At 36.8% G+C, this 16,563-nt stretch overlaps 1 protein-coding gene across 3 annotated transcripts in view; it reads right to left on the bottom strand.

The window, feature by feature from the left end:
• LOC106060958 (atrial natriuretic peptide receptor 1-like) overlaps nt 1-16,563 on the bottom strand; it is an 84,241-nt gene that overhangs the window by 20,204 nt on the left and 47,474 nt on the right. For all 3 annotated transcript variants that reach the window (XM_056030276.1, XM_056030275.1, XM_056030277.1), the window contains 7 exons: nt 10,601-10,685; nt 9,895-10,009; nt 6,145-6,210; nt 5,821-5,898; nt 5,233-5,337; nt 3,346-3,417; nt 885-1,047 (listed from right to left, as the gene is read on the bottom strand). In XM_056030276.1, the coding sequence (XP_055886251.1) occupies nt 885-1,047; nt 3,346-3,417; nt 5,233-5,337; nt 5,821-5,898; nt 6,145-6,210; nt 9,895-10,009; nt 10,601-10,685 (684 nt within the window). The remainder of the gene's footprint in view (nt 1-884; nt 1,048-3,345; nt 3,418-5,232; nt 5,338-5,820; nt 5,899-6,144; nt 6,211-9,894; nt 10,010-10,600; nt 10,686-16,563) is intronic.

The raw sequence follows: 16,563 nt of genomic DNA, 5'->3' as shown, positions 1-16,563 counted from the left end.
TCCTGCATGTATTCTAAACTAGAATTTGGTGGTCTGTAAATGCTGCCTATTATTAGGGATGTTGAGGTGGTATTAATTTTACAAAATGTTGATTCTATATTTTTTGAGTTAGGTAAGGTAATTTCTTCTGCTATAAGAGTGTTTTTTATTGCTAAAAGAACTCCTCCATAATTATCAGCCCTATCTTTTCTAAAAATTTCATAATTACTATTGAAAATTTCTGCATTATAAATTTCAGGATGTAGCCAAGTTTCTGTGCCTGCAATTATGTCTGGTTTCTCACATTCTAATAAAATTTCTAAGTCTGCTGTTTTGTTCCTAATGCTTTGAAAATTTATAACTAAGGTTTTAAGGTATTTTGGTGTTACTTCTTTAGTAGGTTTGTTTAGTGAGGCTGTTGTATTAATTTTAGTAGATTTAGGTTTAACAGGAGTGGATCTGGCTAATTGATACTATTACACATTTAATGAACTGACTGATCCAAACTAATTGATACTATTACACATTTAATGAACTGACTGATCCAAACTAATTGATACTATTACACATTTAATGAACTGACTGATCCAAACTAATTGATACTATTACACATTTAATGAACTGACTGATCCAAACTAATTGATACTATTACATATTTAATGAACTGACTGATCCAAACTAATTGATACTATTACACATTTAATGAACTGACTGATCCAAACTAATTGATACTATTTACATTTCTCTACCACACTGGAATCTACTTAGAATGTAATACATTACTCTACCACACTGGAATCTAGCTACTTTAGAATGTAATACATTTCTCTACCGCACTAGAATCTAGTAACTTTAGAATGTAATATATTACTCTACCTCTACCGCACTAGAATTCAATCACTTACCGTTTTCTTTACGTTGAGTCTTACTGAGTAATTTGACAGAGTCGTAGATTGTGGGCAGACCGTAGTAGCCAACTTTGACAGAGAAACGTGAATCAATCATGCACACCTCACTCGTGAGACGCCCATGTACTCGAAGTGGGTGTTTGTGAATATAAATAAGGGCCTGCAGAGAACAACACTTTTGGTATAACTCACGTGGAGAACGAAAACACCTTGTACGTGAGAGAGGTGAGCGAAAGTAGGACATTAGAAATGAACAGCCCAGTTTCCCACTCACAACCCACCAAACTCTTGGGGCTTTAATACACACACACACTCACACACACTCGCGCGCGCACAAACACACACACACACACACACAATGTCTCTTGACTCTGCACTTCATGTATTTATTACAAACTTGATAGTTGTACATGACAAGAAAATTTTGCAAATTCTAAAATACAATTCGAATACTTGTGATAGTTTTAAGCTTATGCTTAACTTGAATAAGAATACACTAGAAATCTACTGACTGATCTTTAAGAAATCTAGAAATCAGACAACAATATATCATATGTTCAGAAATCAAACAACAATATATCATATGTTCAGAAATCAAACAACAATATATCATATGTTCAGAAATCAAACAACAATATATCATATGTTCAGAAATCAAACAACAATATATCATATGTTCAGAAATCAGACAACAATATATCATATGTTCAGAAATCAGACAACAATATATCATATGTTCAGAAATCAGACAGCAATATATCATATGTTCAGAAATCAGACAACAATATATCATATGTTCAGAAATCAAACAACAATATATCATATGTTCAGAAATCAGACAACAATATATCATATCTTCAGAAATCAAACAACAATATATCATATGTTCAGAAATCAGACAACAATATATCATATGTTCAGAAATCAGACAACAATATATCATATCTTCAGAAATCAGACAACAATATATCATATCTTCAGAAATCAGACAACAATATATCATATCTTCAGAAATCAGACAACAATATATCATATGTTCAGAAATTAGACAACAATATATCATATCTTCAGAAATCAAACAACAATATATCATATGTTCAGAAATCAGACAACAATATATCATATGTTCAGAAATCAGACAACAATATATCATATGTTCAGAAATCAAACAACAATATATCATATGTTCAGAAATCAGACAACAATATATCATATCTTCAGAAATCAAACAACAATATATCATATGTTCAGAAATCAAACAACAATATATCATATGTTCAGAAATCAGACAACAATATATCATATCTTCAGAAATCAGACAACAATATATCATATGTTCAGAAATCAGACAACAATATATCATATGTTCAGAAATCAGACAACAATATATCATATCTTCAGAAATCAAACAACAATATATCATATGTTCAGAAATCAGACAACAATATATCATATCTTCAGAAATCAGACAACAATATATCATATGTTCAGAAATCAGACAACAATATATCATATGTTCAGAAATCAGACAACAATATATCATATGTTCAGAAATCAGACAACAATATATCATATGTTCAGAAATCAGACAACAATATATCATATGTTCAGAAATCAGACAACAATATATCATATGTTCAGAAATCAGACAACAATATATCATATGTTCAGAAATCAAACAACAATATATCATATGTTCAGAAATCAGACAACAATATATCATATGTTCAGAAATCAAACAACAATATATCATATGTTCAGAAATCAGACAACAATATATCATATGTTCAGAAATCAGACAACAATATATCATATGTTCAGAAATCAGACAACAATATATCATATCTTCAGAAATCAGACAACAATATATCATATGTTCAGAAATCAGACAACAATATGTTCTGTTTTGCTCCATTTCTTTTATAACGCATTTTTTGTTCAAAAGTTACTTTCTACTTTTTTTTTCCCAACAAACTAGGCAATAACTTGAAGCAAACATATCAGTGTGAGATTGAACGATTTTGAGACAGAAGTTATAGAAAGAATAGTACAAATATGGCAACACTATAAAAACACTATTTATATTTAGGAAGTAAAGTAATATCAGTAATAATTATACAATGAACCAAATCAACTAGTTATCAATTAGCTAATTCTCAATTTGTATGTGTGTGTGTGTGTTCACTATTTGCACACAAGATACAGAGACTATGTCCATAAAATTATATTTTCTAGGAGCCTGCATATATTTGTGTGAGTGAGGAAGTAGGAGGATACAGAAACTGCAAGAGTGAGAAGGTGAGGGATAGAGAGACTGCAAGAGTGAGAAGGTGATGGATATAGAGACAGACAGAAAAGAGAGAAAGAGGAGTTATAGTCAACAGGTCAAAAACGCCAGTCTGGTCCAACTAGTCACATGGTAATTCTACTGGACACTAGAGTCATTGATCGTACTTGCCCTGACTATGTCACTCAGTATACACAGACAGAATAGAATGTCCAACTTAAAAGACTGGTCCATTAGAAGTTCCTGTAACAAAACAAAGAGTGGAGTTACATTTCCTTTGCCCTGAAAACATCGGACTGTTTGGCTAATGTTCTCCCTTGCCTAAACAAAGACACAATCGTGGAAGGTTATAATCTAGTTACAAAGATAAAAGCTTTTAGAAATGGGAATAGACTTGATCAAATGTAAAGTAAAGTCGTGCTTCTCTGTAAGTGGCAATATGAGTTTGCTCTTCTTAGAAGTTTAGAGAATACTTCTCTTACATTGTTCAAACTCTGGTAGCACTTCCCCAGGAAAGTGAACATGGCAAACAAAAATAGCGAAGAACGAAACATTTTTTTCCTATCATCTTGAGTCTGGACATTCGGCAAACGATCCACCGGAAATGCGCTGCCCCCATTATCCCAATGATAATCATATTTCACAGAAGATGAATCAAATTGATTTTTTTTTTATTAAAGTTACCAGGATCTCCCCTACCCTTAAAAAAATTTACGTTCAAACTAAAATATCTTGGATGAGTCCAGCTTCAAGTGTTTTCTCTGAGGCTGTCATCAGTTGTTTATTTGTTGTTTTTTTTTAAATTTTATTACGTGTGTCACCTTATATCGAGAAGATCCGAGCCTGCGCCTTGTATCGAGGTGATCCGAGCCTGCGCCTTGTATCGAGGTGATCCGAGCCTGCGCCTTGTATCGAGGTGATCCGAGCCTGCGCCTTGTATCGAGGTGATCCGAGCCTGCGCCTTGTATCGAGGAGATCCGAGCCTGCGCCTTGTATCGAGGTGATCCGAGCCTGCGCCTTGTATCGAGGAGATCCGAGCCTGCGCCTTGTATCGAGGTGATCCGAGCCTGCGCCTTGTATCGAGGTGATCCGAGCCTGCGCCTTGTATCGAGGTGATCCGAGCCTGCGCCTTGTATCGAGGTGATCCGAGCCTGCGCCTTGTATCGAGGTGATCCGAGCCTGCGCCTTGTATCGAGGTGATCCGAGCCTACGTCTTGTATCGAGGTGATCCGAGCCTGCGCCTTGTATCGAGGTGATCCGAGCCTGCGCCTTGTATCGAGGTGATCCGAGCCTGCGCCTTGTATCGAGGTGATCCGAGCCTGCGCCTTGTATCGAGGTGATCCGAGCCTGCGCCTTGTATCGAGGAGATCCGAGCCTGCGCCTTGTATCGAGGTGATCCGAGCCTGCGCCTTGTATCGAGGTGATCCGAGACTGCGCCTTGTATCGAGAAGATCCGAGCCTGCGCCTTGTATCGAGGTGATCCGAGCCTGCGCCTTGTATCGAGGTGATCCGAGCCTGCGCCTTGTATCGAGGTGATCCGAGCCTGCGCCTTGTATCGAGGTGATCCGAGCCTACGTCTTGTATCGAGGTGATCCGAGCCTGCGCCTTGTATCGAGGTGATCCGAGCCTGCGCCACATCTACTTCCATAATCAACTTAAATACTCTCTAAGATTGTTCTTCTCCCATAACTACGCGAAGTTAAAAAAGTGTGCTCCATCCTCTGCTACAATAATATGAAATCGATTACCATCTTTATATCGATACTTACACCGCTAAGCCAATTAAGACTTTCATATTTAGCGCTGCTCAGTCAATGATAACTTGAGTATTTAGCACTGATCATCCAATTATGACGCGTAGTTAGCACTGCCCAGTCAATTATAGCTTTAATATTTAGCACAGCATAGGCAATTATCACTTTAATACTTAGCACTGCCAATTGTGCTCTGAATATTTAGCAATACCCAGCAATTTATCCCTTTTATACTTTCGTGACTATTCTATTATTTAAAAAGCTAAAGTTTACCAAGTCTAATGTCGACTGCATGCTGGATTACCTGCAACGTTCCTTTAGGACAATATTCAACGATTATCATCTTTCTTTCACCTTCTAGACAAGCGCCAAGAATTCGAAGTAAATTCGGATGGTTCATATCTCGAATCTGGAAAAGTAAAGAATACACCTTATGTTTAGTGATTTCGTTGTATAAATAATAAGTATAAAAAGTATAAAAAATATTAAGAAGTTGTCAAAATTTCCGACAAAAATTTGTAGAACACTATCCCCTATTTCCCCCTATACTTTAGTTTAATAAACTCAAACTGCATTAAGGTGCATTAAACAGATCTTTTGTGCTATGATTAAAAGTTTTTCATATGTGGGTAGACCACGTGATGTTTACTTGATGAGAAAAGGATGATAAAAAATACTTAGTAAACACAAGACCGACCCAAGACATCGCTTATCTAGTTTCTCATTCTCCCATCATACCATCTTTGGCCGGGTCAATGCACAATAGTTAGAAGAAAAAAAAAAGATCAATAACAAGAATTGGCATAAATAAACCTAGTTAGTGAATAAATAAACCTAGTTAGTGAACTCTGTGCGCCAAGAATGTGTACCAGCAGGATGATGTTACACTTACCATTTGAAACTCTTTAAGCAGACTGGCATTGACCCTTATATTATTGCTCGCTAACAAGTGCATATGAACCAAAGTGCCCTTAAACAAGAAATATATGTTAATATAGAACTAAAACAAGGAATTTAAACAACTACTTGTATTTAAATGAAACTAGTTTAGTTCAGGAATATTTGACACATATAAATCAACTGACATTTCCACATTTAGAAGATTGCGACATGTACACGAATAGTATTAGTGTACACACTGAGCGTATTGTACTCAGTTTAGTTAGAAATGAAAACATAAACACTAGACAGCATTTCTCGGAGATCTGATGCCTACCTTGTACATCGAGTGATCTCTCCCAGTCAGGCTAACCTCGGACATGGTGGAAGCGTTTGTGAAGCGCTAGAAAAGAACATTTTTAAAAAAATTCTTGACTGTCAAAATCTGCACCCGCTCCACTCAGACAAAATACTATTTTGTAACATTATAGACTCGCCTTTTTCTACTAAATATTGTTTACAAACTAGGCCACCTATCAAAGAGGCTTGAGTTCGAATCCCGACTTGAGCTAAGTTGTGTGTACTGAGCGCCTGAAGGCAGTAGGGAACCTCCAAGATACCCCCGTTCCCCACTGGTCCACAACAGCGCTACGACCCAAGCGAACTGAGCTATAAGCATGAAATAATGAGCTGTACACAATCGATTTTTAACAAAAGTTATATATTTAACAAATATATATTTTTAATAGTCTTATATTGAGAGCTATTGCATAAGTTTTTTTTTAATCCATCCTGTTATTAATTTTCATCTATACTAAGAGAATTATAAAAATATAAATTGATAACATTTTTATCGTTTTTGTTTAGCTCAACTTTCATGCTTATAGTATGCTCGGTGCAACATGGTCTAATCTCTTTTGCGAATCAGTGGTCTGAGTTCGAACTCGAATTCTAGAGCCTTCATGTTGTAAGGCCGACGCGTTATCCACTGAGCTATTGAAGTACTTATAAAAATAGAATGCTATAAAATCTATTGTTAGTTTTAAAGTATTTGCAGACATTTTGTTCTCTACACAAGGCTCATCTTCCCTTAGCTTAGTACATTTCTATATAAAACAAAATTAATTAATTTCGACTAAAATTGATAATTGATTAATTTTTCGATTAATTTATGTGTTGTCATCGACAATAAGTAATGGAAAGTTTCAGCTTGATCCAACTATGAGAAGTGAGAGAAATAAAAGATTCCACCCAGACAGACAGACAGACGGAATGAGCTATGTTTAAAAAAGAAACATGGAAAATATTTGTGTATGTGTACATCAAATCACGAATACAATACATATATAGTGTACTACTATACATTGGTAACAAAGCACACAGTGGTACAGATCTTCAAAAGTGTCGCCTCCAACTTCAGCGAGGGTTGCCTCCAACTTCAGCGAGGGTTGCCTCCAACTTCAGCGAGGGTTGCCTCCAACTTCAGCGAGGGTTGCCTCCAACTTCAGCGAGGGTTGCCTCCAACTTCAGCGAGGGTTGCCACCAACTTCAGTGAGGGTTCCACCAATTTCTTTTTCGGGTGTTTCTTCAGATTGGATTATTGTTCTACATTAGATCCTAGCCCACACCTCCCCCAAGACAAGATGGTGGGTCTGGTTGCGGGCAGAGTTCGAAACCATTGAAATACAGTCCAAAGCGCGTACCACACGACCAGGCAGTCATCTATTTTGAATCTGTAACTGCAGTGTGTGTGTTTGTGTATGTGGGTGTGTGAACCCTTAATCTGAATAATTTTTATATATTTTATACAGGAGGGGCGAGGAGTAGAGAATGTTTAAACTTGATTAGGAGTAGGGTAGGTGAGGGATGGAATGTCGAGAACTAAAATCAAGAGAAGGAAAAAGCCCCTTTGAAAAATGGTTGGAAATGAATTATGGTCATTTTTATCCTACCCATAAAACGAATTACTTTACAGATAGTTTTGGACAGGGTGACATTGTAGTTACATTACAAACTTCATGACGGAATTTGGGTCGATCGAAGTCTGCACATGTATTAAAGAAACTAATTCCTGTTATTGTATGTTATCTTCTCAATATAATTCAATACGCCCTTATTTAGAAAACTGAGATTCAACAGAACATGTCACAGGGGGGGGGGGGTGAACCTATTTCAAGCCAGTAATGTCAGGGCAAACAAATGTCCATGATTAGGTAACGCGGGAGACTGGGTCGTTAATAGCTATCAATATTATTTCTCTTATCTTATTTCTGAGTAAAACAAAGAGACATTACAGTTCTCTTTGAACGAGAGAATCACGTGACGCTACGAGATGTTCAAGAAAACGGATTTCGTTCGAAGTTTGAATGTACACTACGTCTTGTCTCTACGCCTTGTCTTCAACTAAAGTGTCACTCTACGTCTTGTCTCCAACTAAAGTGTCATGCTACATCTTGTCTTCAACTTAAGTGTCACTCTACGTCTTGTCTCTACGTCTTGTCTCTACGTCTTGTCTTCAACTAAAGTGTCACTCTACGTCTTGTCTTCAACTAAAGTGTCATGCTACGTCTTGTCTCTACGTCTTCTCTCTACGTCTTGTCTTCAACTAAAGTGTCACTCTACGTCTTGTCTCTACGTCTTGTCTCTACGTCTTGTCTTCAACTAAAGTGTCACTCTACGTCTTGTCTCTACGTCTTGTCTCTACGTCTTGTCTCTACGTCTTGTCTTCAACTAAAGTGTCACTCTACGTCTTGTCTTCAACTAAAGTGTCACTCTACGTCTTGTCTCTACGTCTTGTCTCTACGTCTTGTCTTCAACTAAAGTGTCACTCTACGTCTTGTCTCTACGTCTTGTCTCTACGTCTTGTCTCTACGTCTTGTCTCTACGTCTTGTCTCTACGTCTTGTCTCTACGTCTTGTCTTCAACAAAAGAGTCACTTAGTCGTGCGAATTCACTATTTTGGTCAATGGCGTAAAAGTTTTGTTTTATTCAACATTGCCTACAACTTGTAGAGCATAATGTCCCATACAAACACAGAGTAGTTGACACTAAAGACGCTCTAGAGTCCTAGACTGGTGAGATTTCAACAAAACAGTTTCCTTACAGTGTACGTCCTTCGACTACGGCGGGACAAACTGCCTTTAGTGTCAAGACAGTCGTTGAGTGGTCAATGTTAGTATTGAATCTGTTCCCTGGATGAAAACCATACATTTGACCAAAACAATGGATTAAGAAGTGTCTACTAACTGTACCTGGGGTGTTTATTTATTGCAACTCATGTCTACTAACTGTACCTGGGTTGTTTATTTATTGCAACTCATGTCTACTAACTGTACCTGGGTTGTTTATTTATTGCAACTCATGTCTACTACAAACAAAAACACCTCTATATAGTCAGCTACAACAGCAGCTAATTGAAGTTACTCGGTGGCATTTTACATCTCCAGGGGAAATCTTTTCTCTTTGCAACTTCTCATGTCACTGTGGCCAATCTTTGATTCACAACTGCGGTCACTGCAATCACCAGAAGCAGCAGAATTCTCGCTATTCTACTTGTGGTGTGTACACCATCTGCAATCCAAGACCCTTCCTGTATGCTTTCTCTCTTCTGTCTCCCTAATGTTGATGTCGATTTTAAAGAGCTTCCTGTCGCGCTTGCAGACATCAGTATGACTATCTACTTCCCCACCCCTGTTCTACACCAATAGCCATCGAGCACGCTTGAAAGTATGTAACACATATTCAACAAATCGAAACTGGAATACACCTTGAAAGTTCATGTTAGATTCGTAAGTGTGATCGTCACTGAAGCTATTGAAGGCAAATGAGCCGCTAAATTGCAGGATGCTGAAGTTGGCCTAAAATTGGATCCTTTAAGAAATCAAAACAGCGAAATGCTAAACGTTGTATGAAATAAAACTTGAGATAAAAAGAAATAAATCATTGAAATAGGTTTATTCAAAGTGTTGTTTACTACAATATAATGAATGACTCGTTTATCCGTTAGTATTAAAAATTCTCACATATCTTTGTATGCACCAAGTTTTAGCGTATGTTGGGATGTTTGAATTGAAACTAGACAACTGACCTGATTTGATGACGTGTTGAACACTGACCTAGATGTTGGGATTTTCACTGCCTGGAGTTCTTCAGCTTGGATGCTCCACCAATTTAAATTTTTGATCCTCTGTAAGTATCGAAGTCTGGAGAGAGGTGGGGGTGGTGGTGAAGAATTCAATTGCACACATAACTCAATTATGCTATAATCATTAACAAATTTTCCCTGATGGGAGACACAAGGATGCTAAGAACTCTCTACAATATGAGATAGCCTACTCTAAATAAGTATAAATCAGTTATTTACAAGTAATTAACAAACCGCCATTATTCTTCTTAACAAATGTTCAAAACTATAAGAGACTATTGGAACATTTACAACCTTTTATTTTTAGGTTACCCACCACTTCACTACTACACCTTACTTTTTCAAGAAGACGAACCTTATTATTACCTAATTGCGACATATTAAAAGACGCTCTGCATAATTGTAACAGTTTTATCATTGGTGTCGTCACCATCACGTATAACTTGAAGCTTCATATTTTAAATGTTTCCCAATACAAAAAAAAAATCCAGTTTCATGTGATAATTTTACACTTGTCCTTTAAAGACCTGGCTATTAAATACAAGTGTGTACATCTCATGACGATATCATCATTACTGCCATATCTGTTCCCATTAAGTCAAGCTCTAATTGGCTCTCTGCGTTTCTGGGAAATATGTCATTAACTTACCTCATTATGAACGCCGTTACCATGGCAATGATAAGCAGAATAATTACAAAGGAGACGCCCATGGCAAGTTGTAAACTGAGAGGTTCTGTGGAAGAAAATGTATTAAAATTAAGTATAAGTGTGCAAGAGAATGTTATCTTCTAATTTCCATTGGTCATAGCGTTTCATTGTTTATTAAAAAAGTTCTGTGATCTTTTGTTAATATCGGTTGTTGAACTGTTTAATTAGGAAGCCGAAGCTATAAAAGAATATTGCATGATGATTGATTTTTGTGTACGTTAATAAGTAGGTCATAATAGTAAGCTGTATAGATGCTGAACTAGGTCAACAGAAAATAGAGAACAGTAGAGAGAGAGAGAGAGAGAGAGAGAGAGAGAGAGAGAGAACAGAGAAGAGGTTCTAGTAAACAATAGGGAACACAATAAACAATAGAGTACGAGATAGAGAAAAGACAAGAGAAAGATACCATAGAGAATAGAAACAAGAGAAAACAAAACAGTAGAGACACCACAGCAAATAGAGGAGACTATAGAAAGGTAGAGAGAACTATAGAAAGGTAGAGAGAACTATAGAAAGGTAGAGAGAACTATAGAAAGGTAGAGAGAACTATAGAAAGGTAGAGAGAACTATAGAAAGGTAGAGAGAACTATAGAAAGGTAGAGAGAACTATAGAAAGGTAGAGAGAACTATAGAAAGGTAGAGAGAACTATAGAAAGGTAGAGAGAACTATAGAAAGGTAGAGAGAACTATAGAAAGGTAGAGAGAACTATAGAAAGGTAGAGAGAACTATAGAAAGGTAGAGAGAACTATAGAAAGGTAGAGAGAACTATAGAAAGGTAGAGAGAACTATAGAAAGGTAGAGAGAACTATAGAAAGGTAGAGAGAACTATAGAAAGGTAGAGAGAACTATAGAAAGGTAGAGAGAACTATAGAAAGGTAGAGAGAACTATAGAAAGGTAGAGAGAACTATAGAAAGGTAGAGAGAACTATAGAAAGGTAGAGAGAACTATAGAAAGGTAGAGAGAACTATAGAAAGGTAGAGAGAACTATAGAAAATTAAAAACAGAAGAGAAAAAGAACAAGAATCAACGGAGAACATTAATACAAGAACAAGAGACGAAAGGTGAAAAGGTAGAGAGAATCAATCAATCACTTTACCTTATTAATATAAAAGTAGAGAGAAACAATCAATCACTTTACTTATTAATATAAAAGTAGAGAGAAACAATCAATCACTTTACTTATTAATATAAAAGTAGAGAGAATCAATCAATCACTTTACCATATTAATATAAAAGTAGAGAGAAACAATCTCACTTTACTTATTAATATAAAAGTAGAGAGAATCAATCAATCACTTTACCTTATTAATATAAAAGTAGAGAGAATCAATCAATCACTTTACCTTATTAATATAAAAGTAGAGAGAAACAATCAATCACTTTACTTATTAATATAAAAGTAGAGAGAAACAATCAATCACTTTACTTATTAATATAAAAGTAGAGAGAAACAATCAATCACTTAACTTATTAATATGCGGAGGCGGGGGGATTACTTTCCCCAAAGAAAATGAAAATATTTATCTGTAATTTGTGCAATTCTTAATATCACTTTTAAATGTGTGTAAAAAGTCATTTGATAATAGAACATTCAGAAACGGAAGAAGTTAAATGTAAACAAAAACATTTTTATTTAAATTTTAGACCATTTTTTCAAATTAAAAAGAACACTTGTTTGGCTTCTATAAGGACAATTTATCAAACGTAAGTGGATTCATTTTCTTCCCGCGATTGAAACACCTAAAAGTTAAATATTTAAAAAAAAAAAAACTTCTTTTATAAACAAAGCTGATATTTAGTGAAATTACATGAAATATTTTTGAATAAATAATGACTTTAATTTTTAATAGCTCTGAACTAAGAAAAGTAATTTTCTGCGATTGGAAAAAGTGTTACTAATTGTTTTTGTTTACCAAATATGTCCCGTGCGCTGCTCGAATCCCTTTGGTGTCAGGGGACGGGCTGGGGTATCTGGTTGAAGTTGCAGGCTTTTCAAAAGAAAGTTGCTAGATTCTGAATTCGAACTCAAGCCTCCACGATGGAAGGCCGACTTGTTAGCTACTGAGCTATTCAAGTACTTATAAAAATAGGAGGTTTATAGTCTACTGTTAGTTTACAATTTCTAGCGAACTACCTCATTTTCTACTCAAGGCTTATCTACCCTTTGCTTTAATACAGTTCACAAATAAAACTTAATTAATTACAACTAAATTATTAATTAATTGGTTTATTATTTTAATTGATTCGTTTGTTGTCATCAACAATGGATCCCAGAATGGAGAAATAACGTGTACAAGATACCAGCCAGAGTTGATATTAGCTTTGTATGGGATACCAGCCAGAGTTGATATTAGCTTTGTATGGGATACCAGCCAGAGTTGATATTAGTTTTGTACAAGATACCAGCCAGAGTTGATATTAGCTTTATACAAGATACCAGCCAGAGTTGATATTAGTTTTGTACAAGATACCAGCCAGAGTTGATATTAGTTTTGTACAAGATACCAGCCAGAGTTGATATTAGTTTTGTACAAGATACCAGCCAGAGTTGATATTAGCTTTGTACAAGATACCAGCCAGAGTTGATATTAGCTTTGTACAAGATACCAGCCAGAGTTGATATTAGTTTTGTACAAGATACCAGCCAGAGTTGATATTAGCTTTGTACAAGATACCAGCCAGAGTTGATATTAGCTTTGTACAAGATACCAGCCAGAGTTGATATTAGCTTTGTACAAGAAACCAGCCAGAGTTGATATTAGTTTTGTACAAGATACCAGCCAGAGTTGATATTAGCTTTGTACAAGATACCAGCCAATGTTGATATTAGCTTTGTACAAGATACCAGCCAATGTTGATATTAGCTTTGTACAAGATACCAGCCAGAGTTGATATTAGCTTTGTACAAGATACCAGCCAGAGTTGATATTAGCTTTGTACAAGATACCAGCCAGAGTGGATATTAGTTTTGTACAGAGAAACGAAGAAACAAAACTCAATTCAAGCAGTTTCAAGTGTAGCAGAAGGGTCACGTGTATAGTGTATTGACTAGAGGTCAGACTCTGATAGCACGCATGGAAAAAGTTCACTTATTTAGGCAGCATCATGACATGCACTATCGATGTGGCATTTCTTGATGTAGCATGCCTGATCGTGAAAGTATGATCTGTCTTTCACCCATGACGGCTGGTCAACAAATCAATTAGCTTGGACATCCACCTCCTCACTACAATTGCGCTAGCTAGACATGAAATATCATCCGTAAGCTTTTAAAGGAGGCTCAATGTGCCTCGGCATTGATGTCTGAGAAGGATTCTAGGAATAGCATAGCGATAGGCTATCATGTGATGTCCAACCTTCTTCAGCCCACAGGCCAAATACATTCCTCACACAACTCAGTCACAACTGTCGCGGGTCACATCATTGAAACAAGAACATCGAAACAAAACACTTATTCAAAAACGAATCTTACATGAAGTGTAATTGTATCAGTTTGGATCAATCGAGTTGAAATGCCAAATAGGGTGTAGGAGAATCTTATCTGATGTGTAATTGTATCAATTCGGATCAGTGGAGTTGAATTAAGTTGAGTTGTATTGTGGACAGAAGTTCTGGCGGGCAGGATAGACCTGCGTCGCTGCCGGAATCGGCCCGCAAGCCGTATTTTAGGCATCACTGCTGTAAACATTTTCTTCAGCATTATCCCCCACAATAAAGTTCTGAGCGAAAGTGGTTTAAGATTCATGTGACATAGTCTTAGGACAAACCATGTTCCCCTAAACCCGGAGAACCAAAAGAAGATAATGAAAACATGGGCATTCGCGTATAATATAGCGTCGCACTTTCTTAGAAGACATGAAAACTGCTAGCACTGGTTGGGAAAAGGCTGGTAAGGTCGCTGATGACGGACCTCTATTGCTTGCTGCCATGTGCACCGATAGGGGCGGGTATGTGAGTCAGTTTTGCATGATGTTAACCAGAGTATGCCATGAATCTAATCTACGTACGTCGTCTATTTTCCTTTTATAAGGAAAGGGCTGAAAAGGTAAAAATAAACTATACAGTACTGCTATGAATCAAAGGGACGTAAGTCTTTTAATATGTTTCTCTTGTTTCTTGTTCAAATACGACAATTAGAAACATAAAATATGATCTCTTTGTTATATAAAAAACTGAGAAATATTTATTTTAGAAATGTTAGTACTCTCTTTAAAAAAGACATAAAGTTCTAAGCGATCACTAATTATAAACATCATTATGTACTAATTGTGTAGCACTCTATTCTATCCTTCAATGTTGCTTTGAAATATACATCAGAATTATGTTTTTTTTTAATAATAACCTACTATAAGATTGCTCAAAATATAAATTGAAATGATAAAGTGTGTAATGTGTGATACTAGCCTTAGGTCGGCAACCTGCGGATAGTGAGCCACATGCGGCTCCTTGGATGTGAAGCTGCGGTCCATAAGCAAATATTATTTATTTTATCGAAATATTTTTTTAAATAGTTCTGAATCTTTTAACGAAAATTAGGCGCCGATTCTATCTCTTAGCCTTTTGTACTCGCTTTTACCAAACCCCTCTGTATTCTAGATCTAGTGAATTCGAATGCATTGTTTGCAGGATTTTGGACGCTCTTTGCTTCTGGCTTAGGAGTTTTGATTGCTCCTGTGTTTATTTGTCAGGGGAGTATATCGATATAGTTGAATTTTCTAATCGCAGTGTTAATTTTGCGTTCTTCTTCATATTTGTTATTTTCTTCGAGTCGGTCGCGTTCCAATCGCGTCATACTTCCTTTATTGTTTATTTCCTGTTCCTTTTGTTATTGTTGTGCATTCATTCAAAGAATGTCTTATCCGACGTTTTTGATTGAAAAAAAGGACTTAGAGGGTGGTCTTGTCCACCCGAAGGGTACTCTCCTGTTGAAACTATCTGGCAATAACGCCATGAAATCTTCTATTGGGAGCCTTTTAGAGGCTCTCAAGTTGTCAGCTGCTGAAGTAACAGCATTATATAGGTTCGAAAACCCTTATACATGGTTTTTGGTACCAACAACTGCGAAAGTAAGAGACAGACTTGTTGGTAAGTCTTTCGGTAGTGAGACTTCCTTCAAGGTTGAGATCTTCCCAATAGAGGAAGAAAGGCTGAAAATTACCCTACATTGGGTATCGCCTTCAATTGCGAAAACCAAGATCGTTGAAATCATAGAAACATTTGCAGAGCAAGGATCCAAGGTGGAGGTGACGAAAATAGGTGCTTCGGACAAGTGGGTTTCCTTCATCAAAGCAAAAAAAGATGCACCCATCCCACACTACATCCAGCTACGGTATGAAGGGGACCCAAAAATTTATAAAGTTCTAGTCACCATACCAGGTCGTAGGCAACAATGCTTACATTGTGGACTGGACCAGCATTGGTCAAATCAGTGCCCCACCCGAAAGGCCGGCCCGGCTCGAACTGTGCCTCCCAAGGAGAAACCAGGCCCTCTGAGCTATGCACAGGCGGTCAAAGAAGGTAATCCCAAGGAGAAGGAAATCGAAAAATGGTTGCAGAAGGATGGCTTCACGTTAGTAGAGAAGGGAAAAAAAGGAGTCTTCAAAGTGTCGCCAAAGAAGATATCTAAAGTGTCGGATGTCACGGCTTCATCTATGATGGCGGATGCAGCTACTTCATCGGTTGTTGCCAGTACACCAGAGATAGCTGTTGATGCGGAGGTTGAAACCCCCCAGAGTGTCGAAGACTTCAAACTAAAAAAGCGGTTCCGCTCTAAAGAGCATGTTAGGTCCGCTCCTGGGTCTCCGACAAAATTGAAAAGGAAGAGATGCTTATCTGTCTCCTCGTGTGAGGATCTTTTCGCGAGCCCGCGTATTATAAGAGAAGTTGTAAGCCCTCCTAACA

The sequence above is a fragment of the Biomphalaria glabrata genome, chromosome 5 (genome assembly GCF_947242115.1).
Source record: "Biomphalaria glabrata chromosome 5, xgBioGlab47.1, whole genome shotgun sequence".
In the NCBI taxonomy this organism is placed as follows: domain Eukaryota; kingdom Metazoa; phylum Mollusca; class Gastropoda; family Planorbidae; genus Biomphalaria; species Biomphalaria glabrata.
Note: the sequence above shows the minus strand (reverse complement) of the source record. Positions and strands in the feature narration are given on the sequence as shown.